This window comes from Anthonomus grandis, chromosome 12 (assembly GCF_022605725.1).
Source record: "Anthonomus grandis grandis chromosome 12, icAntGran1.3, whole genome shotgun sequence".
Lineage (NCBI taxonomy): Eukaryota > Metazoa > Arthropoda > Insecta > Coleoptera > Curculionidae > Anthonomus > Anthonomus grandis.
The window spans coordinates 20,567,661-20,593,442 of record NC_065557.1 but is presented as its reverse complement, the minus strand read 5'-3'; the positions used below and the strand labels follow the sequence as shown (position 1 = coordinate 20,593,442).

General features: G+C 30.2%; 2 protein-coding genes across 2 annotated transcripts in view; both read right to left on the bottom strand.

Annotated features, from left to right (window-relative positions):
- LOC126743443 (RNA-binding protein Musashi homolog 2) overlaps positions 1 to 25,782 on the bottom strand; it is a 218,539-nt gene that overhangs the window by 145,170 nt on the left and 47,587 nt on the right. Inside the window, exon 2 of the mRNA XM_050450544.1 lies at positions 857 to 913. Coding sequence (XP_050306501.1) covers positions 857 to 894 — 38 coding nt within the window. The 5' untranslated portion in view covers positions 895 to 913. The remainder of the gene's footprint in view (positions 1 to 856; positions 914 to 25,782) is intronic.
- Positions 1,802 to 2,527, bottom strand: LOC126742822 (piggyBac transposable element-derived protein 3-like). Its single transcript, XM_050449626.1, has one exon. The coding sequence runs from the start codon at positions 2,525 to 2,527 to the stop codon at positions 1,802 to 1,804; it is 726 nt and encodes a 241-aa protein (XP_050305583.1).

Here is a 25,782-nt window from a genome sequence, read left to right as displayed (position 1 = left end):
TATATTTTAAAAATAAAATGGTAAAATTTTAAACATCTAAATTTCTAATAACTGAAAAATTAATTATTATATAATAATCTAAAAGTTCTAATATATTAATAATAAAATACGTCATAAATTTAATTATTGTCAAAAAGTAAGTACATCAAAGGAAAAACTATCATAAGAATATAATCTGTATCGGTTTAGCATGCGTTCCTTTTGGTGGTTAATCGAATTAACTACAATTCTTCTATAACAGCTATCAATATCGTATGAAAATCACGTCCCAGGCTTTACATAAAAACAATATGAACTGTTACATGATTGTAATCAATGAGCCCATACATTGTTTTAATTTGTGTTAATTTAAATGAGGACTTATAATTTTTGTTTTCAAAATAGAAAGGTAAATAGGCAATACATTTTAAATGTAAAATTTAGGTTAATAGAACCAATAGAATAGTCATGTTATTATGAGTGTCTTTTAGAGATACCCAAATATTTTAACATCTCATGATATATAATGTTCTAACTAAACCCTTAACTATTAATGGCAATTTTAAATCTTTTTATTATTACATAAAGCCTATATATATATATTTAGACAATCTTAATTTCCATTATAAAACCAGATGCTATTTTAAGATTTCGTTATATTGTTAGCTGCATTTCTATGAATCTATAGGTTAGTTTAAATGTCATCAAATCAGCGATACGTGTAAAAGTTCTATAGCTAGTACTGATAAACCATATTATCCTAAGCAGACTTACGACCCTTCCCATTAACAAATATTTTGTAGTATTAGTTAATATATAGCTGTTGAACATACTTTTTAAATACTAGTAAATATTTAATAAAAAATCTATAACTTACCAGTCAAGATTAATGTTCGGATAGATAGTTACAGCCATCTTTGGTTATAGGCAAATTCTGAAATAGAAAAGTTATCAATTTAAAAAAAAATATACCATAATACATTTAAGGTATTAAAATATATATTTCAAAATTTAGTTATTGAATATTTTTTCTAATAACGCGATTATTACAAACATCAACTAAAATTTATTTAAAAAATACGACTTAATCATTAACGTAACATAAGCAACCGTGACCTGAATTTTGCTGGCTGGCGCTCATGAGGATTTTGGTTTATTTTGCATTTACGAGAGCATACAATTGAAAAGTCAAGAAAAGGGTGTGCCAATGTGAAATTATTTCATGATGGGCGGTGCAAGCTTTGCAGATTATAATAAAATATAAAGTTTAATAGTTCAAAGTCCGATGTTGATTACTTAACTAGGTGGAGCGGGTGTGAAACGTGAGAAGTATATGTTTATTTACTTGCTTAATGGTATGAAGGAATTTGCGCCTTTCAGGTATTTACATCTAATATATATTTAGTAGAAACATTTGTACCATCGCCTGAAAATAATACGTCAACCTTTTTCAGAGTCAAAATTAATCTAAAAATCATCAGGAGTATTCGATAACAATAATTAAATATTCGATGCCCAGTCAGACGATTAGAATTAGCAACTAAGTGAGGAATCACAGCTGGCAGCTTATCGAATCTTTAACCCATTTGACCCTGAAACTATATTTTTCCGAATTTGTATATTTTTTTCTTAAAAACGGTCAATAGAAGGTCCCATAAGTCGAGAAAAAATCATGATTTTTTTTATCAATTTCCAGTTTTGGAAAAAACAGCGGTCCTTTTAAAAGGACGGTAGGATAAAGGGCTACTATTAGAAAAATAAGTAAAGACTTAAAAATATGTTTATATATCTTACAAAATACTTAAAACTTAAACTTAAAAACTCATTTGTATAATAGTCCACAAAACAGTTTTTTGGGTGAAGACCAACTGTGGCACACAGCACATTTCCGCTGACTCTCGTGATATGTAACTAAATGATCTAGTCTATCGTGACGTGAGAATTGGAATGCAGTTTTTGGCAATTTCGAAGGTCCTCTCTTAGTTGTTTTCCTGTACGTTTCGAGCAGCTGTGTCCCTAGGTCCCTTCTAAACTGAAGTTGGTCAAGAGTACCACCATTATTCCTATGGAGTTGCCACGAGTTTTGTGAGGCCATGTCTACACAGTGGAAAAATAACGGAAAATACCACTTTTTGCCTCGTACTGAAACTCTATATTGACTTATGTTTTGGTCACTACGGTCTACACCTCCCATATTTTCGTTGTATGCCTTGATCAATTGAGGCTGATCTATATAAACATGCTTTTTTTCAGCCTGTGAAAATCGTTTGACCTTATTTACTGGCAAAACTAAACATACATTGGTGGCTAAAGTAACAACGCTGTTGCCATTCCATTTGCATAATGCGATTTCATTATCGGCAACACCCCATTCAAATGTATCTCGTGTCTTTTTCTTCAGAACTGCCGCATTGCTAAATGGAGATTGTGGGATCCGGTTTTCACGTACAGTACATGTTCCCTTAATGTTCCTTAATTTTAGCTCCTTTAGAAGTGACAAAGATGTGAAAAAATTGTCAAAACATATGTGAAAGGGCTGGTAAGGCATTTTCTGTAAAACATCTGCATATTGGAGAACAACTGATGCTCCCAAAGCTAGGTGTTTATATTTGTCCGGAATTGTTGTCGACGCACCTTGGTAGGGATCAAAATAAACAATGTATCCAAGGCGTAGGGTACCTACCCAAAATTTATACCCCCACCTTATAGGCTTGCCTCGAATAAATTGCTTACCGCTATGTCTCCCAAAATACGGTATCAGGGCCTCATCAAGGCTGTGATTCTCTTCAACTCGGGCATAATCAAAAAAATTTTTATTTAGGCTCTTGAAAAGAGGACGCAGTTTAGAGTACTTGTCTTTTTTTATCAGGGGAAGTATTATCACTGCAATGAAGATTACTCATTATGAATTAAAATTTCTGGAAATAGCGGCTAATATAGGATTATTCTGGGTATCGTTGCAATTTTGCCAATACATATGTCGCCTTGGAACAGTTGTATATCCATTGACAAGTAACACCCCTATGAAGCAGTACATCTCATCTGCAGTAACGTTACCGGGGCGGTTTTTTTGCTGTGCATAAATATTGGTAAAATTGACAATTTCTCCTACCAAGTTCTCATCAAAGAACAGCTTGAAAATATTTCCAGGGGAACGATTGCTTTGTGCAGTTTGAACTTATTGCCATTGCATAAACGTAGACTCTAAATCTTTATTGAGAGTATAGTCAAACGTCTTTATGTGTTTAGGTCGCCTTTCAACAAAAGTGGACAGTGGTAGATCGTCATCACTGACCCAGTCGTCTTCACCTTCTACGTCAAATTTAATTTCCGCCGGGGCCCTTAGTTGCACTCCGGGTAAATTATTTGGTACTACATCGTCTTCAGCCCCAGAATCTTCATCGGTATCGTAGTTTTCGTTGGCATTTTCGGGTGGAAAAATTGTAATGCCTGTAGGATTGTCCGACGTAGAGTCATTCTCCAATTCCTCTAAGATTTCTGTCATGGTTAGTGGCTTTTTCCAATACCTGTAAAAAACCATATAGTAGTATATAATCCTACCGTCCTTCTAAAAGGACTCGTTTAATTAAACGCTCCTGGCTTGATCCAGAAGTGTGAAACATAACCACAAATATATAAAAAGGTCAGTATGTTATGTTATTTCTTAAAAACAATCAAAACAAGAACGAAAAAATAAACGAGTTTTAACATATCTTACCTTGAGTCACTCATTGCAAAATCTTAAAAAATTAACAAAATCCTTACGATAGCGATTGACCTTGCTTAAGATGTTAACTAAATATAATGTGACACTGGCGACATCTTCAAACCGTCAGCTGAATCAGAAAAATACAGGTTTCTTTTTGAAATCCTTTCAAAAGGACGGTAGGCGTAAATGGGTTAACTAAGAATGCTTTTGAAGTGGTACTAATATTGGATTTACCACAAAAATTTCTTATGGGTTTTGTGTGACGTTCGTATTACAATACGAATACCAGTAGCAAAAGCACTTCTGAAGCAAATGTATTATTTATAATTTCTTATTTCACCAAATTCTTACAACTTTTTTCTACCTTTGGTTGTATTTTTACCTAATCCAATCTTAATAACCAATCTAATCAGGATTAGTTAGACGGTATTGGAACCATTACGCGATGTTGGATTTCGCTGCAGCCAAAATAAGTAATATAATGTAATCGAAGTAACGTTGGCAACTGACTATATGTTAGTCCCTATATAAAATTGGCATGCAACTTATTAGTTTTCTGATTAAATAAAGTCGTATAGTCCAGTGCAACGATATATTAGAATGGTCACCCGTCAAAACACCAGCATTTTACTTGTCAAACAATGTAAATAGAAGGTGGATAACATTGTTTAGCAGGTGGAATGCTGGTGTTTTGACGGGTGACCATTCTAATATATCGTTGCACAGGACTTTACCTCTATAATTAATAAAAATGTTTTGAGCATCAGAGAATATAACTGTAAAAAAAATATTAGGCCTTAAGTTTTTGTGACATGAATTACAATTGGTAACTTATTTCCGGGATAGAGCATTCCTTTTAAATAAGCAAGTAGTTTCCAAAACCAGCAACGATGTTAAAGTGAATAGCAAAGTCGATTTCCGTCATTAATTTTGAAATATGAGATAAAAGAAGACTGGAGAACTGCTGAGAAACTCTAATACACTACACAATTGACGTGTCATTAGTAAACGGTGTAAAATATCCAATTATTTTAAATTGCACAATTGCTCATTCTGCTATCGACCAGATAAATAACTTCTAAACTACTTTAGAGCAACACCTCTAATAACATATTATAGAAAGCTGAAATGTGGATCACACCGTCAAAAGCCTTAGATTAGTAACAAAGCTCGCTTTGAGCTCCGTGTTTTAAGAACCTTTAACAAAAAGTTAAACGTCTAATGCTACGTTAGGTGTCTTTATCTAATAGGAAACCAAATTGATAAGCATGAACAATATCTAGCAATCCTAAGAAGAAATCCTTCTTAACCAGTCTCTTTTAGATAATGCTAATAAATTAGTCTAAAGTCCAATGGAATGAAACGATCATCACGTGTAGGCGAATTATTTTGGTAAACTTTGGGCCTGGAGGAATTACGCCAAATTAAAAAAAATATAGCCTGAATAGTATTGACTAAAAGCTTCTCCAATAAACGAATTTGCTAAGCAATCAGCTAGCTGCCTTTTATTTTTTATGGTTTTAACAATCTTATAAGCAATAGTGGATGTATATTTAGATCTTGGAGTAATAGTTAGATATATTTAGGTTTCACGCTGCTTATTCGCAGTCCTATACCCCTTTAAAATATTTTATTTTTTTTATACCTAATAAAAAAGACTACATACAACTATTTTCAGCAATTTTTCTAAAATATATTCAAAAATCAGAATGGAGGGGAATTTCACAATTAAAAGATTCTCTAAGAATTTTGGAATAAAAGTAAACTAAAAATGTAAAAAGTTTGGCCCTGTGTGGAATTGAACTCGCAGCTTCTGGACGTCTAGTAGAAACATTTATTCAATTAAGGAAATTTAGTCCTAGAATAGCCACATGAAAGATTTTTAAAGGGAATAGTATATTGTATACCTAGTAGGAAAAGCTTAACATTCCCGGGCGATCGTAAAAATTGCCAGTCGAGGCGCAAGCCGGGACTGGCAATACGGAGTCCGGGAATGTGGCTTTTCCTACGAGGTCTACATACTATTTTTCCGAAAATCGGGAATCATTAAAATTACGGTAAATTATTACTAATCATGTTAAAAATTTTAAATCAACATTATTATTTTTCCCTTAAATAAAAGAAGCCATGAAACATTGTTTTGTAACTACGGAAACGAAGTACATAATTTTAAATTGTCAAACTTGACGAGTGAAAAGTTTATTTGTGGCGTCTTTCCAAAGTGTTGATTTTTTAACGTTTTAAAAAGCCAAAGTAACGTGTAAAATGATGAGTGATGATGACTGTTCCATTTCTGAAACTCTCCCAGAACTCACGGAGGCAGTGAATGCTGCATCATTGGAATTGTTACCAATAAAATCTAGAAATAAGTATAACTATGCATACAACCGCTTCATGGACTACCGTACGAATAAAAATGTAACTTCTTTCTCAAAAAATGTTGTAATGGCATACTTCTTGGAGCTTGGTTCCAAGATGAATTCTTCAACTTTATGGGCCAATTGTTCAATGCTGAAGGCAACCCTTGCAATTAGACATGATGTGGATATATCTAAATATTCAAAACTTCGGGCATTCCTGAAACAAAAAGCACATGCCTATAAGCCAAAAGAATCCAAGATTTTAACTAAAGAAGAAATAAACAAATTTATTCAGGAAGCTCCAGATAAGGAATATTTAATGATTAAGGTAACTTACAAAACTTCAAATTATATTTGGATTCTTTACATGCTTATTTATTGTTGTAGGTAGCTGTAATATTTGGAATTTCCAGAGCTTGCAGAATGGACGAGCTGGTTAAAATGACTGTACAAGATATACAAGACCTACTATCTAAACTTTTAGTTACCATACCGGATTCAAAAACCAATACATCAAGATCATTTATAGTAATAGTTATTGTCATACAAATAAAATTATTAGTTTGGAAAATATTCAACAAAACAATGCTATTAGTTCCCAAGTTCTTCCAGTTTTCAATACTTGTACTAATTGTCAAATAACAGTAAATATAACAAATAATAAGTAATAATTTTAAAATATAATGTTAACCTTGTTTGTGCTGAAAGTTTTAAAAATAAAATTGTTTAGGAAAAAGCCTGTTCGCATTTATGTTCTAAAGTTTACTGTATGGAAATAACATTTCCTTACAGTTCAGAAATAAATATTTCCTTACTGTTATTTTCGGTTGCCAGGCAACAATCAAGTTGGAGGAAATATTGACTTTTTCTTTCAAATATGTTGTCAAAAATGTTATTATTTCTTATCGATTTTCGGAAAACTAAATTATTTTAAGTCAAAGAGATTATGCGAATAAGTAAAACATTTATATGACCACTTTAGGACAAATTCGCAAATTATATAGGCGTATTTTTAATATAATTTTTCTGTTATTCTCTTTGCTTTTATAATATTTTAATTAGAACTTATAATTTACAATTTTTTTTGTTATAGTTATTTGCTTTGGAATATATTAGTAAGAAATCTAAAAAAACTCATGTTAATCTCATTGTCAAGAAAAAATATGAAATTATAGAGGAATGATTCTACAAAAAAAAATGGTTTAGTTGAAGATTTCATTTTTATTATTCTTCTGCAGTTTGGAATTATTTAAAAAATATTAAATGTTTAAAAATTATAATGATGTATTACTAATATAAATCAATGTTTTATTCTGCAGTAATAAGTCTAACTTCTAATAACTAGAGTATAACTCAAAACTGTCCTTAACGAATTTCTATTGTATAGTAATTCATAGGTATTTCGGTCCCCAAATAGGAAATTTGGCGAGCGTGTGATATTTTAAATGTTTTGAATTCTATCTAGTTCAGTCAATCCGGTATCTAAAAAGGTGTTAAATTCTCAAAAAAAATCAAACCGTTGTATTTTATCCGTCATTAGTGGCTTATGCTTAAAAAATAAATATTTGTAGCCTCTCTCGTTTTGTCCAGTATTCTCTACAATACGGCAAGGGGCTGACACATATTTTTTTTTAGCTTCTCTTACAGAAAACTTTTAAAATTTCAAATACCAGATTGACTGTACTATTAAGTTCAGTTCTACTACCATACAAAGGCACTATTTTTTATAAAATTTCTTGAGTCCATGAATTTCATTCAAATGGGTATTAAACATAAATAGTAACTAGTCTATTGTTATTAAAATTTTCCTTGAATAACAATAACTATTGAATTTAACGATGGCATAATATAACATTGTTTTTCTATATTGATAATTATAAGTTATAGTATGAATATTTTACTTTAATATATAATTAAAAGCAATATTGTAATGTTTTAAAAAGTATTACTTAAAACTAATATTCTTAAGGCAAAATGCAATTCTTTTTATTACAATTTTGATATTTAGACAAAATTTTTAAATTAATAAAAGTAAATTTTTTTTTAAATGATCACTGGCGCATTGTAAAAGTGGTTTTTTCTTCATTAGAAATATAACGATTTCTTCTAAAAATTAGTCAGTATTTTATAAAAAAGCTAACAAATACCCATATATCTTTAAGATATGGTTTATATAATTATGTATGTACCACTTTGCATAACATTACATGAATATTTGATGTTAAACCTCTATGCTTGCTCGATTCCTGGAAGCCCATTTTGGAAAACTCTTATCTATGGCAAACTAAATTACGAACAACTCGCAGGCCTACAACAACACGCTGTAACCGAGCCGTATAACTGCCGAAACGAGACGTTTATCTGCGAACGGAAGCTGCCAGATTCTGTGAGAAAATTAGTTTTAGGCGAAACCAGTTGCACGTAAAATGGTTTATATATATATATATATTCCTAGCAAACATGGATATTTGAAAAAATTTAAATTCGCTTTATCAAGCAAAATATTGTCAAAGTTCGAACAATGATTTTTCATTTTAAGTTATAATAGTGTTCTCGAATGAAACGTTTTATATAAGCGTAAGTCTGGCATGAAGCTTAAACTTTCAAATATTTTTTTTTAATTATACACAGCGTGCCTAAAAGAGTAATAAAGTTGAATACCTTAAAAGTACATTCAATTATTTTTTAAAAATTTTATCACCGTTATTAATAATAGAAATAATTTACCTTTTCTAATTGGCGAATTATACAAATTTTTTATTCATATCTTGATTTTGTCGTAAAATAATTTCTCATTAAATTAAGATGCTAGGAGTTTCCTTAGCGAATTAATAATGCATAGTTCAAATTATTGACTGAAGAACGGTTGTTTTTTTACCCATTTAAGATTAAGTGGTCTACCTCAGGTATAAAGCCAAAGAATTGTTGAAGATGATTGATGTAGATACAATGAAGACATGAACGTAGTTAAGAGCATTCAAAAAATGAATAATGGTCTTTTTCTTACTATTATAGGTTTAATCTGTAACAATATCCTTCTTAAATATTTAGAAATTTTAGATAGGGTCACAGGCTTCTCGCCCATATAGTATAATATGCAAAGACGTAGGTAAATAAAATAGGGAAATGTAAAGTTTACCATTTAAACTTGTGTGTATCAATCTGTCTATCCTAAATTACACCTATTTTAGCAGTTCAAATAGTAATTGGAACTAAACGTATTATCTTAGAATATTTAACGTATTCAATGTTCCAAGCGTATTATATTTTATTCTTAGATAGCTTAATATAATGAAGAAAAATAGCTTTTAGTTCTTGATTCATAATTACTATCTTAAGTATTATGTGATCCGAATTAAAGAATTTTTACCATTTTTTTTCCAGATCGACGCTGACGCGTTATACTAAGAACCTACGTTACAGAACTAAAACTTATAACTATAAAAAGCAGTATTATCAACAGCTTAAACTTTTTTGTCTTTCTTTAAGAGGGGACTTAGAGAGGTTGTTTCCTCGAGCAGGCACCAAAATACGTTTGGGTGGGAATTTCTTTTATATTTATTGGCCACATAACCTATAAAGATAATCCAGCTCCTTGATATGTTTTTTTAATATCCTAAATAAATTTAAATGTAATAAATTAAGTAATATAGCCAAAAATGATTAGTTAGATTATATCAGATTATTCAAGTATGTTGCTATCTATTTCTGCCTTTATGGCGTTTACGTTTTTTACTTTGATTTAGAATGGATTAGATTTAAAAAAAAATACTTTGTTAAAATCGCTGTATTGTAGTAAAACTTAGTCGAATGATAAGAATTCTCTCGTTTAAATAATTTTTAAACGAGATAATGATTTAAAAATTTACAATTGCTATATTTTAGGAAGAAAAAAAATCAATGGAAACAATTAAAAAGCAGGGGAAAATAAAATAAAATAATACAATACCTAACTTGTTTTTATTTAACCCTTCAACTTCAGCTACCCTAACTTTATATTTTTTAATCAAAACTTTTCTATTAAAAAATGCTTTTTAAATTAATCCTTCGAAACTATCTTTGCTATAGTTTTTTTGCTTTTAAAATTGTATTTTTATCATTAGTCTAAGAAGTTTTTAAAATGATTTCTAATGTTTCCAACACAATAATAGATTTTATTTTAAAATTCTGATTTTCTTTGGAAATAGCTCAGCATATTTTAAACTATGCCTTCCATTAATTGTTCTGCTGAGACGATTACGTCTTAAAAAATGATTTTGTGTGGCCTCGGAAAAAGAAATTAAGAGGTGATAGATTCTGGGACCTAGGAGCCCATTCAACGAGATCTCTTCTTTTAATTTATTGATTAGAAAAACTATTTTTTAGACATTGTTTAACTGAAACTACATAATGAGAAGGTATCCCATCTTGATAAAACTTACATTTTCTTCTAAAGATAGATTGCTCTATGTAGCTTTCTGATTCTCTAATTTATGAACTACCAAATGTTCCATAGGTACTTCTGATATTTTATTTTATAAATAACGGACCAATATACCGGCCTAAACACTAACTTTGTAATGGTATTACATATGTGCTTTTCTACTCGTGGATTCTTGTCATTCCAGTATTAATAGTTTTATTTATTTACGTTTTGTTTAAATAAAACTCATATATGCAATAATTTTTGCAGTCATAATATCATAAAACTCAATTTTTCCGTTGGGGTTATTGTCACAAAGTTCTTGAAAGATTTCCATTTTAAAGGGATAAATGTAATTTAACTACTTTTTTACTTTTCTTACACATTTCCGGGATAATCCGGTTGCTGTAGCTGCTTTACGTAGTTAAAGTAGGATTTATTGTAAACTGTCCGAATACTTAGATAATAATTTAATTTAACATCAATATAAAGTAAATTTTAACTTCATTTATAAGACAAAATGGAAATAACTAGCTCTAACATAACCCTACACTAGCTCTCGTTATTTCCAAATATTTGATTTTTTAATCAGATATCTACAAAAATAACCAAAAATATTTAAATAGAATTTTTAACAGTTTGATTTGACATTCGATATTCTTTTTGAATTCAGTTTTCTGTTGTTATTTTATAAATCAAGTCAAATTGGTTCTCTCATGCATATATCATGTTAAAAATGTCCATTGGAATATTTTTCTATTACATATACTAAAAATATAATAAATTACTAATTTTTTTTTGATAACCCTGCTTATATAATTAACGCTTATAATGATTGTTTTGCTACTATAAGTACAAACTACCAATGTAAATAAATTTTATGTGCTACTGATGATATGTTATTTTGTACCAGCATGTTTTATGGTGCAATAATATACCTAACAATTTAGTTTCACTTAATGAGGTTAGATCATTAATATCCTTTAAGCAATTTACACTGCTTTCTTATACGTATCTAGTACAAAACATATGCATTGTGATATTAGTTATTATATTATTATAAAGGACATCAAATAGTATTCTTGATTTGCCTTATTTTTGATATTATTGTGTTATGCATTGGTATTTATTATTTTTTTTATATTTGCATTATTTGAAATAAGAATTTTAAAGTGTGGAAATTTTCTCTTCCTTCCACGAGTTCATTTTATTTACCATTTGGAATAGATTCACTGAATATTCAGATATGCATTTAATATATGAACCAGCATCGTGTAACCGGAAGTTGAAGAATTCCTGCTAAAAAGATGTTTCAGAATTAATTATCGCTTGATAGAGATTGATATAAATGAAAATATAATTGTTACTTTCAGCTGTAAAAATTTTAAATATAAAACATTTACAGGCATAAAGGAACTTGTAAAGTTAAAAGCAACTGCTATTATCAAATTCACGAACAGAAAATTTTTAATTACGTTAAAGAAAAATTCTCTAGTTAGGACCAAGGGGCTTTTACATTCCAAAAACCATAAATTTTATTATTAAATAGCTCGAATATCCTGTCGCCTATCCACGCACCCACTTAAAAGATTTTTTTCAGATTGCCTTTAAGAAGGTAATTGAATCAGTCACTTTTACAATTGTAATTGCATTTACCTTTTTCGGAGAGACGCAATGTGATATTGAATAATCTAAACAGGCATTGGTCACTCGACTTGAGTCCTTTCGATTTTTATTTCTGAAACTATTTAACATCTTTAACGTATGCCAATTGATCTGACAGTAAGAAAAACTTATTTAAATTCATGGATGTATTTCACATGTATTGTATTTCACATTGAAAATATAACAGGTGTCAAATCTTCCATAATGTTATTTGTATTGTGTTAAATAGAAAATATGAGCTTCGCAAATCAATTTGAAGTGAATTAATTGCACTACACAATGTGCATAGTGAAATAGTAAAAAGTACAGTTCGGATACTACTACTGATGCACTACACGTCACCCAATCAGAAACAAAAAAATCCAAAAAATTAAGAAGTTATGACAGTAAAAATTAAAAAAAATATTTTTTGTAAGGTGCTTAAAAGCTTAAAGATTTAAGAAATAGGTTTATTTGAACTTATCATCAAGAATTCATCCCCTTAAGGATTGATTAAAATCTTATTCTAAAATACCCTGTATATTTTATAACGTATCAACGTTAAAGAAGATTACGTTCCTGAAATATTTCAATAATAATGCAATACTAGTTTTATTGGCAAAATACTTATGTAAGAAATATTAACACTTACAGTTTTTTCATACAAAGCGATAAAGATGTATTAAACTTATATTTTATTAAAAAAATTTCTTAATTTATTATCTAAAATCAAATAAATTTTACCTTTTATTAAAGAGCGAATCCCAAACATTATTAAACTCTGGCCTACTATGATGTCTTGGTCAGTATTGGAAGCTATATACTATTAAATACTGGAAATTATATACTGAGTTTTTGCTACTTTTTTAATTATATAAAGGGCACATAAAATTTTGGTGTTATTCTTTATCTAGCTAATATTTTTATTTTAAATGAGCCTCTGGTCATCACCATTTAGGCAACGGTCACCGGTTGCTGGCTGTTAAAAGCTTATTTTCAATGCTAAGTGTAGACTTAAAAATTAGATCGTAAAAATATAGCCTCAAAAGTACCTGAAAACAAAATTTGATCGAGCACAAATACTTACATAGATCAAAATTATGACATAATTAATTTATTTCAAATTCGAATTTGGATGTTATCTAAGAAAATTTTTCGGAAAACAATATTAAAGCGATTTTTTGTTCGAACATTGTTTTTTATTATCGTTTTAAGGCTATTATTATTAGATGATATGTATTATTCATAGGAATTGTAATATGTAAATAAATAAAATAATATACGTGTTCAGATTCGTCGGCAGCTTATGCTACAAGATTCAAAGGGATGATTTTACAAAAGAATATTACAAAAATATAAAACGTCAAAACAGTTTAAATGTCAAAATATCAGCACAGCCCACAAAGGTCCTGTGTGCGGCAATGATTAAATGTATTAACTTGCAATAGTAATTCCTAAACATAAATTACAAAAAAAATGCTGGCGTTTCTCTACTAACTATATTACAACCCAAATTGGACGTAGGGACGTCGAGACGTGTGACGTATTGCATTTCCTCCCACACCGGCAGGCGCAGGTGGGTTATCGAGGAATTAGTAAAGGAATTACCTCTCTCTTTAATTTTACAATATCCTTATACATTTTTGTTGAATATTAGTGCCAATGAAATGAAAGAAATTTGACTGGCGTATATACTGTAATGAAAAAAAAAATAAACACGGAAAGTTAAATGATAAAACGATACTTAAGTTTATCGTAAAACTCCGAGAGACCGGAAGAACAAGAAACAAAAGTAGTACCTGCCGTTGTTAAGCATCCTGATAAACCTCATTATATTATATTTTATTTATATCGTTATAATTAATGATGTTCTTTAAACTGGGCGGAATAGTCCAGATTTAATAGAAGTTTTGTGCGCTGCATTTAAATTTAAAAAAAAGCCGCTAGTTTAACAAATATCAATATTTTTTAGTATCTATAAAACCAATTTTTACCAATAAAATGATTGAGCCTTAACTGGTATGCCATAACAGTGACCGCCTAAGGTTCCGCATAAATTCGATAAAAATTACAGACATGATTTTTTGACAAAACGCTCGGACCCGTCGATTTTTATTTTATGTTGCGCATTATTTCACATACATTTTTGTATACAGAGTGGAATAAAAAAAGATATGACGTCATCGGTTATTTTTTTAAATGGAATGCTATATTTTTTATTGCATTTATGAAATATAGGCGAAATTCTAAGCAAGTTTCGTATAACACACCTTATCTCAAAACTCAAGTGTTTCAGAAATATTTACATTTAATCAACAAGAAAACAAGTAAGTACGTCTATTTACAAATTAAGATAAAATGGAGGTTAAAATTTTATAAACTGTGAAAACTCTTATTAATGTATCAAGTGTTCAAACTGATCCCCATTTACTTCTTGGCAGAAAGCAAGACGGTTTACAAACTCATGTAAAACACTATCAATTATTTCGGGTGATATACGTCTAATTTCATATCTAATTCTATTTTTCAAATCTTCTACGTTGTTTGGTTTCTCAATATAAACTTTACTTTTCAGGTACCCCCATAGAAAATAGTCGCATGGATTTAGGTCTGGTGACCTGGCCGGCCACTCTAATTACGAACATCTCGAACGAAATATGGCGGTACGCCGTCTTGCTGAAAAAACATTAATAGATTTACGGTACTGTGTATGAGCCTCAATTGCCCAGTATGGATTTGACACTGACCAGTACCGACAATTTTGCCGATTTACGACACCGTTTAAACAAAAAGTTGCTTCATCCGAAACCAAAACTCGTAACACAAACTGACGGTTATTATCGCAAATGTTCATCATTTGCTCGCAAAATTGGTTTCTTCGATCAGGATCGTTCTCATTTATTTATTTATTTATTTATTTTATAGACGGGATCAACCCCATTACAAAAAAATATTACAAAGTTCAATAGTTTCACCTAACCATAACTTAAAATAGCTAAAATACAAATATGTTTTTACAGACAAACCAACATAAAATCAACAGAAGAGTTTACACAATCTCTCTAATTTGATTCCTAAAACTAGATAAGCCAATGCCCACAACTTCAATATCCTCATGGTTAATAATATTTAAGGTTCTTTCGATAGGGGAGTGAGTGGCATAGTTGGTACTGTGAAAAGGCAAAGCAAATAGTCGGTTTCGTCTCAAGAGTCTTGAGGGGACATTGAAGCTAATTCTACCGAGAAGGTCGGGGCATACAATCAGACCATTAAGAAGCTTAAATACAAAGGTTAAATCCCCACGAATACGTCTTTCTCTCAATGTTGTCATAGCCAGCACTTCCCGTGCATCATCATAAACATGATCGTTCGGTATTTCCAAATTTAATTTAAATAGACAAAATCTCAAAAACTTATTCTGAATCCTTTCAAGGGCCAGACAGCGATTCATGTAATAGGGGGATCATATCATTGAGCCATACTCCAATAAAGAAACCACTAAAGACATGTACACTCTCTTACAGGTCTCGACTGATAGCTCTCTACAGTTACGCAGAACAAAACCCACAACCCTGGAGGACCTAATCACTATATTATTTATGTGTATATTAAAATTTAAATGATCGTTAAAATAAATGCCAAGATCCTTGATTGTATCAGAATACTGAACAGGGCTTCCTTCTATATTGTATGATGTTACAACTTTTTTACTTCTTTTGTGAAAACTAATATAATTACATTTCTTTATGTTTAAGAATAAGATATTGTTGACACACCAATCATTTAGCCTATTCAGGTCATTCTGTAACAAAATTTGGTCTTTGGGAGTCTGGATTACGCTATAAAATTTCAGGTCATCTGCAAACAATAAAAAGGCACTATTTTCAAAACATGTAGCTACATCATTAATGAAAATGTTAAAGAGCAATGGTGAGCAGTGTCCACCCTGAGGTACATCAGAACATACATTGATATTACTGGATCTAGCACTACCCAATCTAATCTGCTGAGTTCGGCCTGACAAGAAGCTTGTGAACCAGGCAACTATATGATTGGAGAAACCAAACACTCTAAGTTTCTCCTCCAAGATTGTGATCGACTCTATCAAAAGCCTTGGAGAAGTCTGTATAAATCACATCCATCTGACATCCCCTCTCCAAGGCATCCAACAGATCCTGCTGATAGATCAACAAGTTAGTGATCGTAGATCGTACTAAACCCATGCTGCTGATTGAGCAACAGCTCCTTGCAATAGAAATAAATTTGGTCGTAGATAAGACTGTCCAACAGTTTTGGAATGGCCGACTGGATGCAAACGCCCCTATAGTTGCCTATTTGGTCATTATCATCTGATTTAAATATTGGTACCACAAAACTATGCTTCCATAGTCACGGAAAGAGTGCTGAGCCAAGGGATTTCTGAAAAAGGAAGAATAGAGGGCGAGAAACAGTACAGACACATTCTTGTGAAAAAATAGTTTGGTATCCCATCAGGACCTGAACTAACTTTGGCCTTTAATTTTAAAATTTTATCAAAAATCAAACCAACAGACAGTTCGTGTTTAATTTAATTCGTGTATTAGTCTAATTTTATAAGGGTGGTATTCATTTGCTTTTAAGATGCGTCTTACTGACGTTCCGGCTATATTATTATCAACGGAAATTTGTGAAGTTGCATTGTTTGGATTTCCTTCGACGGAGAGCAGAACGTTTAATTTTGTTTCTTCATACATTTTTGGATGACCTGATCTTGGCAAATCCCTAACATGACCTGAAGTTATGAATTTGTGCTGTATTCTACTAACTGTTGACTGAGAAATAGGATGGTTTGGGTATTTGGCATTACACAGTTCACTTACTTCTTTTTGCGTGCACACTCGATCCCCGTACCCTAGCATCATCAAAATTTCAATTCGTTGGGTTTCCGTTAAATTAGCCATAATGTATTCTGATAAAAACTATTAATTTTCGAACTGACAGTGACATTCGAAAATGGAGATTCTTTACAAGTGCAACCATGGAATTAGAAACAATTGGCAGTGTGCAAAACATTATTTTTATCCTCGATTTTGCATACAAAAATTTATGTGAAATAATGCGCAACTTAAAATAAAAATCGACGAATCCGAGCGTTTTCTCAAAAAATCATGTCTCTAATTTTTATCGAATTTATTTGGAACTTTAGGCAGTCACTGTATATATGGCGGTGTTTCGAACAAATTTTAAATTTTTCGTTTTGATGTAATTTATGTATATTATTATTTCGGTTTCAAGATTTTAATTTCATATTTAAGATTCTTTTGAAAAGGGTGTACACTAAAAGTTTATACTTACTTTATTTTTTATTACTTTATTACTTTATACTAGGCCTGCTTAGATTATAATTGAATTTAGAAAAAAAAATCAAAAAAAGCGTTACCAAGACTAGACTGTAGCAAATAGGGACGCTGCTCCAACACAGTGAAATCAAGGAATTGAATTGAATTGAATTTGTTTCTGGTCCAAAGACGTACCCTAAGCGAATACGTACCGTAAAATTATGTTTAATAACGGAATAATGCAACTAAAGAAAAAAATTATAAGTACAAAAAAAGAAAGTACCTACTATGTAATCCTTTTCTAATACGAACAGAAGTAAAGGTATTAGAACATTATTGCCCTATGCATGTTTTAAAACAAAAGCTTTAAAAGCCTCATATTTATGCGGTTATAATAGTGCCCTACGATTGCTGGTAAGCACGCCTAGTAATAAAATCTAATTTATCAAGCATCATATAGCACAAAATAAAATCCGAATTATCAGTCGGTAATTTCATTACCTTTAATGTCGCGATATGTTTGGTTAATGTATCAATCAGATTACACAGATTTCGCATTTCCGCAACTTTACGGCAGTTTTTAATAACCTTCCAACGATTATAAGCACGTAATCGAGCGTTTTGATATCGCTCTATTATTGTAGAGTCGGCATTTGTATAATTTTCATGAAGCATAGCTATGTCTGAAATTATATCATGGAGTGGGTCGCTAAGACAAGAAAGTAATAAATTAAATTTTTCTATAGTAGAAATAGTTCTATTATTATGCACCATAGTTTTAAAACTTTGCTGAAAGGTAGGAAAACTTTGTACATTTTCTGAAAAAAATTATAATTTAATTTTAGGAATTGACAAATGATCTGCTGAATTACTATTCTTAGAGGCAAGATCAAAAGTGCTGAATTAAAGGCTGACAATGAAAAGGTAACTTCTATCTTCTATAATACTCTATCTTCTAAAGGCACTTCAAAAATATCAAAAAACATAATCTGAACCTCTTGAGATTTTGTAAAAAGTTAGTTTGCATTTGATCTTCAATAGTTAAGTGATTTGAATCTTTAGCTATCAAAGCTAAAAGGGAATTATAATGTTACGAAAACTAACTTCAAATTGGTTTTAACATGAAGCATTAGCCTTAGCTGCTTAAGCAATGTGTTATACAGAATTTAATTGATTTAAGGAAGTTTGTCTAAGAGCTTTGGCTCTAGCAATTTTAGCATCAATATTAATTGGAGCCATTTTAGTAAAGAAATAAATTAGCATAAAAACCAAAATTTACTATTAAGCTAAATAACGGCAAAAACAATGGAAAACTAAATATTGTTATTTTTTTAAAAAACGCAATTAAAAAAATAAGAAATAAAGGTCAATTTGGTGAAAGAACAGGTTCTTAGCAATGTATAAATATACTCGAGAAATAAACCCTTTAAAACCCAAAAAATTTTATTTATTTAAACAAAGAATTTTTTCAGTATAAATGGTAAAATTTGGAGAAAATCCAAAAAAAAAATGTAAGCAGTAGAATAGTATTTTGGTAATAGTATAATAGTAAAGTATATTATAATACCATAAATTTTCAGCATATGACTAAAATTAGTAGCAAAGTAAAGGATTATAAAAAATGTTAATTTTAGAATGTATAGTAAAAAGATAAATTTAGTAGTAGAGAGATAGGTTTAGAATATTTTTCATAAAAACCGCCCTAAACCACTGTGCTTTTTCAGCTGGAAGGACCAAATCGTTTGTTGGTTGTCATGTTTTTTTTTAAATAATAGTAACCGACGTAAAAAGAGGGGAAAGATGACAGCTGTTTTTTAGATCATTTAGTACCAATGCCCTAATTGGATATGGTATGTAGAAAGTGTCATCGTATCCAAGCCAACTGGTAGAAGGTTCTACCAAATGGTTCTACCAAAACGGTATCTCCGAACTTGAGTGTTTTAGATTCTTCGTCAAAATAGTCAACTTAACATTTTATTTTCTTTGTTGTTGTTATAGCCGGCAGTAAAGTTGAAAATATTTAAGTTTATGTTGCTGTAGTTTTTGCTTCTCAAACATGTTAAATACTTAGGGGTAAGGTAAGGCGGGATATTACCGGTCAGTGGGAAATGCCGGTCACCTTTATATTTTCTGATAGGCGGTATATCGGCACTACTGCTAGCAGCATACGATACATTTAGCCACTGCACAGTTGTCGAATAATATCGGATTTAGTTTCTTACAAACTTGGAGCTGTGTGTGACGTAAACACTTTCTCAGTGTTCAAATTATAGTGTAATTCGCATTGAAATTAAGCTGTAAGTACTAAATAATATCTATATACTTAAATAAAATATTTAACAGTAGTTTTTATTTGAATTTGTTTAGTAGATGCATCTTTTTCTTATGAAAAAACAATTCTAATATTTAGCAGTTGCATTACCCAAGTGACCGGAATTCCTCAAATCTCTTATTAAACTATATACTTTTATTTTTAAAATTTTTTACAGATGCTCAAACAACGTAACGTATCAGAAAAAAAGGCAAAATGGTCAGTTGAAAACCTAAATGCTGCCAAAAAAAGTATCAAATTAAATAAAACATTAAGCATCTATTTTTATTTCTATACAGAAAAATAAGTTCGTAGAATGACATCGAATTTGCTACAAGAAATCAAATAAAGCCCAACTTTAATTTACAGTTAATAATGGTTGGTTGTAAGTGATTTCTTTTATTTTTAAAACAAAATATTATTTCATTAGGAAAAGCCGAAGCCACTAGCTTAAAGAGCTTTCAACAAAAACGAAATTAATTAGTTCTCTAATCTATGGCAAGAACTTACGGATAAAAATAATTTTTCTGCAGTATGTGCAATCAGTCCGTATTTATTTATTGGCGATAAGGGCTTTTTCTCCTTTTCTGAAAAAAGATGGACCTATAGGCTTGCTATAGATGCATTAAGAATGGCGGTAGAGGCTGGCGAAAATATTTTTTGCTATATGCAAAACCATGTAAAAACAAAGGTTTTATTAATTCTGGACAATCACTCAAGCCACGTTTCACTGGCAGCTCATATATTTTTAGAGAAAAATAATATTTTCCTTTTATCCACACCACTTTGCAGATCTCATCGAAGACAACCTTTAAATGATGCAATAGTAATAAATGCAAATAATACATGCTATATGACATTGACATGATGACTGGAATTTCATTTCTATATTTAAAGAATGTACCTTTCGCTTTGTTTTTAAAAGCCATCAATAAAAAAAACATTTTTTTGCATTAAATGTTCATATTTTTGTCAAGTAACTGCCCATCATAATTGTGTAAGTATTGTCAAAAAAATTTTGTTATGCTCAAAGATTCTAAGGCTCATTATAATTTTTTTGATTACATTTTAACGTGTTATTGTTGTCATTGGCATATGGATTCGCATAATAATTATCATTTAAAACCCATATGCATCTGGATTACGGGGCATAATTATGCATTATTGCGGCTTCGGATCAGAGAAAATAGATTACCGTTGATGGCAACTATATAATATTTGAGAACACGCTTTTCGTCCACAGTGAAATTTAACTTAATTTTATGTCGCTGACAATTTTGACAAATTATAAATTAAATGTTAAATGAATACCAGATTTATTGTACATACGTACGGCAGTAAAAGAAAATAATAAATTTAAAGGTACATTTAACCTACAGACACTATCGTTTGTATCTTGAATTATTATGCTGAAGACATTTTATCCCTGGCTAACTAAATACGCCAAGTAAATTTAGAAATTTTTAATATTTATGAAGTAATTTTTATTAAAAAAATCTCAGATTATGTAAAGCGATAAACACTTAAAAATCTTTACATTTTTGCGTTGAGGCCTAGCCATACAGTGGGTAAATAATAATAGAATTAAAACTTTCCTTATCCAATTAGTCCTAATCTAATTCCGACTAGCGAATTACAGCTTTATGGAAATAAACCTTGAACTTGCTGATCTTGATCCTACTTTATCCAGGGTATTGTAGGGCAAGCCGGCCTAAAACCAGCCTAAATTATTTTGGAAATAAAGAGGGATTTTTTTAATTTAAATTTAGTCGCATACGATTTCTAGGTAGCTGTGATTATTTATATCTTAATTTAAGAACGAAAAAACGTCTACCACTATTTTATATAGTTTTTCTAAAAGTAAACAGGGTGTCAAAATTCTCGAGGGCGACAAAAAGGTCATTATAGGTTTCCGTGTATACAACCGTTTTACTTATTGAGTAATTTTTCAATAGAATAAAAAATCTCAAAGCTTTACAAAAATGTAAATATACTTAAAACTCATATAACAATTTTATTAATTTTACATGAATTAGTTTATGCAAGCTGATAAATTTGTCTATCAAAAATTGTAAAAAAGTTTTCTAGTAAATTTAATTGCTTTTGCGATGAACAGCAAAATCTTAATAATGTCAAGGGGTTTACAAAAAAGTATAATCATTGTACCTACATTTTTGTATATGTACAGTGCTTTCATTTCAAAACGATCCACCCTTAATAACTTTCTTAAAAAAAAAACACGTCAAATTAGATATACAGGGGGACGTTTAATTATGCATTTACTGAAGTTCTGTCAATCACCTCCTCACCTCCAGCTAACCTCACTTTAATATGTCGAATGGGAACCCCCATCGTGTGATACATCATAGTAAGGAGCGTAAAATTCTCTATTCAACGGTACCAAAAGAAATGAAATAGGTAAATGTGTAAGCAAATAGTTAGCGAAAATGTCTAGAAATAATGAATATTTTATATACGCCAAACTTTGGTATGTCAAATGGCTACCCCATGGTGTGATACATTATTTTAAAGGGCATTCATTAGGCTATCAATGGTTGTAAAAAAAAATAAAATTGATTAACCAAGAAGCAATTAAAGTGTAAATCGGTAGGGTAGAAAAACAAATGTAATTAGTTTAACCAATTTATTTTATTAAATGTTCAAAATGCGCGCCGTTATCAGCAAGACAATAAAAAAGACTATTTGCAAACTCTTTACGAACATTGGCAATGGTCTGCCCGCTAATTTCTCTGCATTCTTGAAATATTCTATTTTTTAAATTCTCAATACTCTCAGGTGGGGTTTTATAAACTTTGCTTTTTAAGTAGCCCAAAGAAAAAAGTCTAGTGGGGTTAGGTCCGGAGACCGCGCAAGCCATTCAATTGCACCACGTCTGCCAATCCACTTTTCTCGAAAATTTTCATCAAGCCACTCTCGAACTACCAAAGTGTAGTGCACGGGAGCTCCATCCTGCTGAAAATGTATACTATTTTCATTCAATAATATAGCACCATGTTGATCTACTTGATTTTCCATAGATTGGATGATGGAAGGGTATATTGCATTTTCTAAAAGGTTTAAATAAATTTCGCCAGTCAAATTTTCTTCCAAAAACAATTATATTCTTTATATTCTATATATTCTTTCGGCTAGCGTATACACCATTTTATTAACTCACTGTTTTAACTAAAATTGAAAAATTGCACGCGTCAAACTGACAGTTTTAACAATAATAAATCGCCTGCTTTTTAAACGCCTTCAAAATGTAAGGTATTGCAGTGTTTTTTTGTACCTATTAGGTAGGTTTCGCAAAAAATATAAGTGAAATAAATACACATACAAAGTTATAAGACTGCAAAGATTTTTGCAAAAAATTTGAAGACACTCTTTTTTCTCGCAAATAACGGTACACATTCTTTACTTAAAAAAAATTAATAATTTGCTTGAACTAAATGTACTGTTTGTTACCACACATTTTAACTTCTAAATTGCTTGTATTTTTTTTTTTTTTTTGATGATCTATTATAAAAAATGTAAGCATTTTAAAATGATGTAGGTACCAAACTAAAAGTATTCATTTAAAATACCAAAGTTTGGCGTAAATAAAATATTCATTATTTCTTGACATTTTCGCTAACTATTTACCTACACATTTACCAATTTTTAACAAGAATTTTACGCTGCTTATGATGTATCACACGATGGGGGTTCCCATTTGACATATTAAAGTGAGGTTAGCTGGAGGTGAGGAGGTAATTGACAGAGCTTCAGTAAATGCATAATTAAACATCCCCCTGTATATCTAATTTGACGTGTTTTTTTTTTTTTTTTTTTTAAGAAATTTTTTTAAGGGTGGATCGTTTTGAAATGAAAGCACTGTATATGAACTTATTAATTTCACGAGTTTCATATGAAAGCAGAAAAGTTTCGCTTAAGAAAAAGTTATTTAATAATTAGTTCAGGTATTTTCTAAAATTCCTTTATAAGAAAAAGTTCTACCTAATTTAACTGGTATAATTTAATATAGCGCTCAAAAGAAAAAAAAATTACCAAATTACAAAACGTCATATTATCAATTTTAAATCACATTCAAATTTGATTTTAATTTTCGTTCTTTCCAATTCGTTTTTTTTTTGGATTTCTTAGTAAATATTTAAATTTTTAAGCCCAGAGATCCGGTAACTCTCGTATTTGGGACACCCGTATTTCCCCTTGCCTTCAAAGTTCAAAGCAACCTCGAAAAAATATATATTCAAACGATAGACAGGTTGATGTAAGGCGTTAAGTTAAAAATTGAATTTTGTAATCACTTTTAATTTTTTTTAAGTTATTAGGCCTTAAAACGCTGTTGCTTGAATTTTAAAAGTTAGTAACACTCAAATACTAAGTTATTAGTTATATATGCGAATAATTTTTATTTCTAATCTCCATTTAGGGTATTCTATAAAAAAATACTCTTTAAAAACTGGAGCCAAATAACCAAAAAAAAATAATACATGGTCGTAATTTATTTTTGAGCAACCCTGTATATACAAACTTCACGTACAAAAATGCGCAACTTAAAATAAAAATCGACGGGTCCGAGCGTTTTTTTTTCGAACACACCCCTGAATATTAAATGAATTTAGACATAACTTTTGGGATGCACTGTATAATCCATCCAAACATAATGTGAGTACAAAGTTTAGGAGTAACTTAAATGTTGATATTTTTATTGATTTATTCAGGCAAATAAAATACATGCGCAACACTTATATTAATATCGGTATAATATACACAAGCAATTAGTCAGTTAAGAAAACTTGCTAATAAAACCCAAATTAAGCGTTAAAACAAAATTTTTACAGAGTTTACTATGAGGTCTGAATGAAAGTGTATCTAGCACTATGGGGCTGCAAACTTATCCTAAATAAGTTAATTAATTTACTCATCATTTAATTCCAAGTGCTCTTCAACATCAGATTTGTGTCTTGTGGCTATTTGTGGGAAACGATACAAATAGATCAAAGCCTAGATTTAAATGTACTACATTATGTAATCACTACCATAGAGAGAGTTGCCTAAATGTAGGAACAAGACCAAAGAATATATTAAAAAATTATAGAAAAAAATAGATAACGAAATATGTATCAGCAATTTAGATTATTTTTTACAATATTGATTTTTTTCAGATTAAATCGAAAAATTTGTGCCGATAAATTGACTGGGTTAAACAACCTTTTGGGTTAAGATATTAGTATTAAATAAATTAGGTTCTAGTTATTATACTAACTTTTTCTTGTAAATAATGATTTTGATAATAAAGAACTACAAAATTCAATATCCAAAAAATGGAAACAACTAAACTGTTACAACTTGAAAAAGAAAGATTTGGAATTCGCTGTTATTTTTTAAGTTTTTACGGGTGAAAAATCTGCAAAATATGCTAAGGTAAAAAATAACCGCTTCAGTGCATATCTAGAGTACAAGTGCCCAATAAAATTACTACAGTGTAAAATGAATAGGATCAAGTTCTATAAAAATAATAATATTCATGACCGCATACTTATAAAAAAAAGTTTGACTTGACAAGAACTCTCAGAATCTCGGGAAATATTTAAATAAGGAAACTTTTAGATTATTATCTTTGTACCACATTTTAATAAAATGAAATATGGTTTTTAAAAATGCAATTTTAGGTATTTGGAAATATTCTCAATGGACCTAAGGAAAAATAAATTACTTTCTTTGGCGTCTGCGAGACTGACTGGCTTTAGATCTTTAGCAGATATTATTAATTCTTTATTATTTGTATTAAAAAAAAAACAAGTAACATTACACTGTTCATTTAAAATGCAATATTGTACCAATATTATCTGAAATGAACGTGCTATCTTCCCTAACTCTTAATTCGGATAAGAGCATAACAAAATACTTAATTTTCATTTATGCTCAATGGCAGTTAAACTAATTTTCTTTGGGATAGTTTAAAATCTAATATCTTATTTAAGAAAACTCCTTAACAAAAATCTGTAACAATAATTTAGATACTATCATGAAAATCAACTAAATTTTTAATT

Excerpts from the sequence above, each read along its gene's own strand:
- LOC126742822 (XM_050449626.1), bottom strand. The coding sequence starts at position 2,527 with ATGCCTTACCAGCCCTTTCACATATGTTTTGACAATTTTTTCACATCT.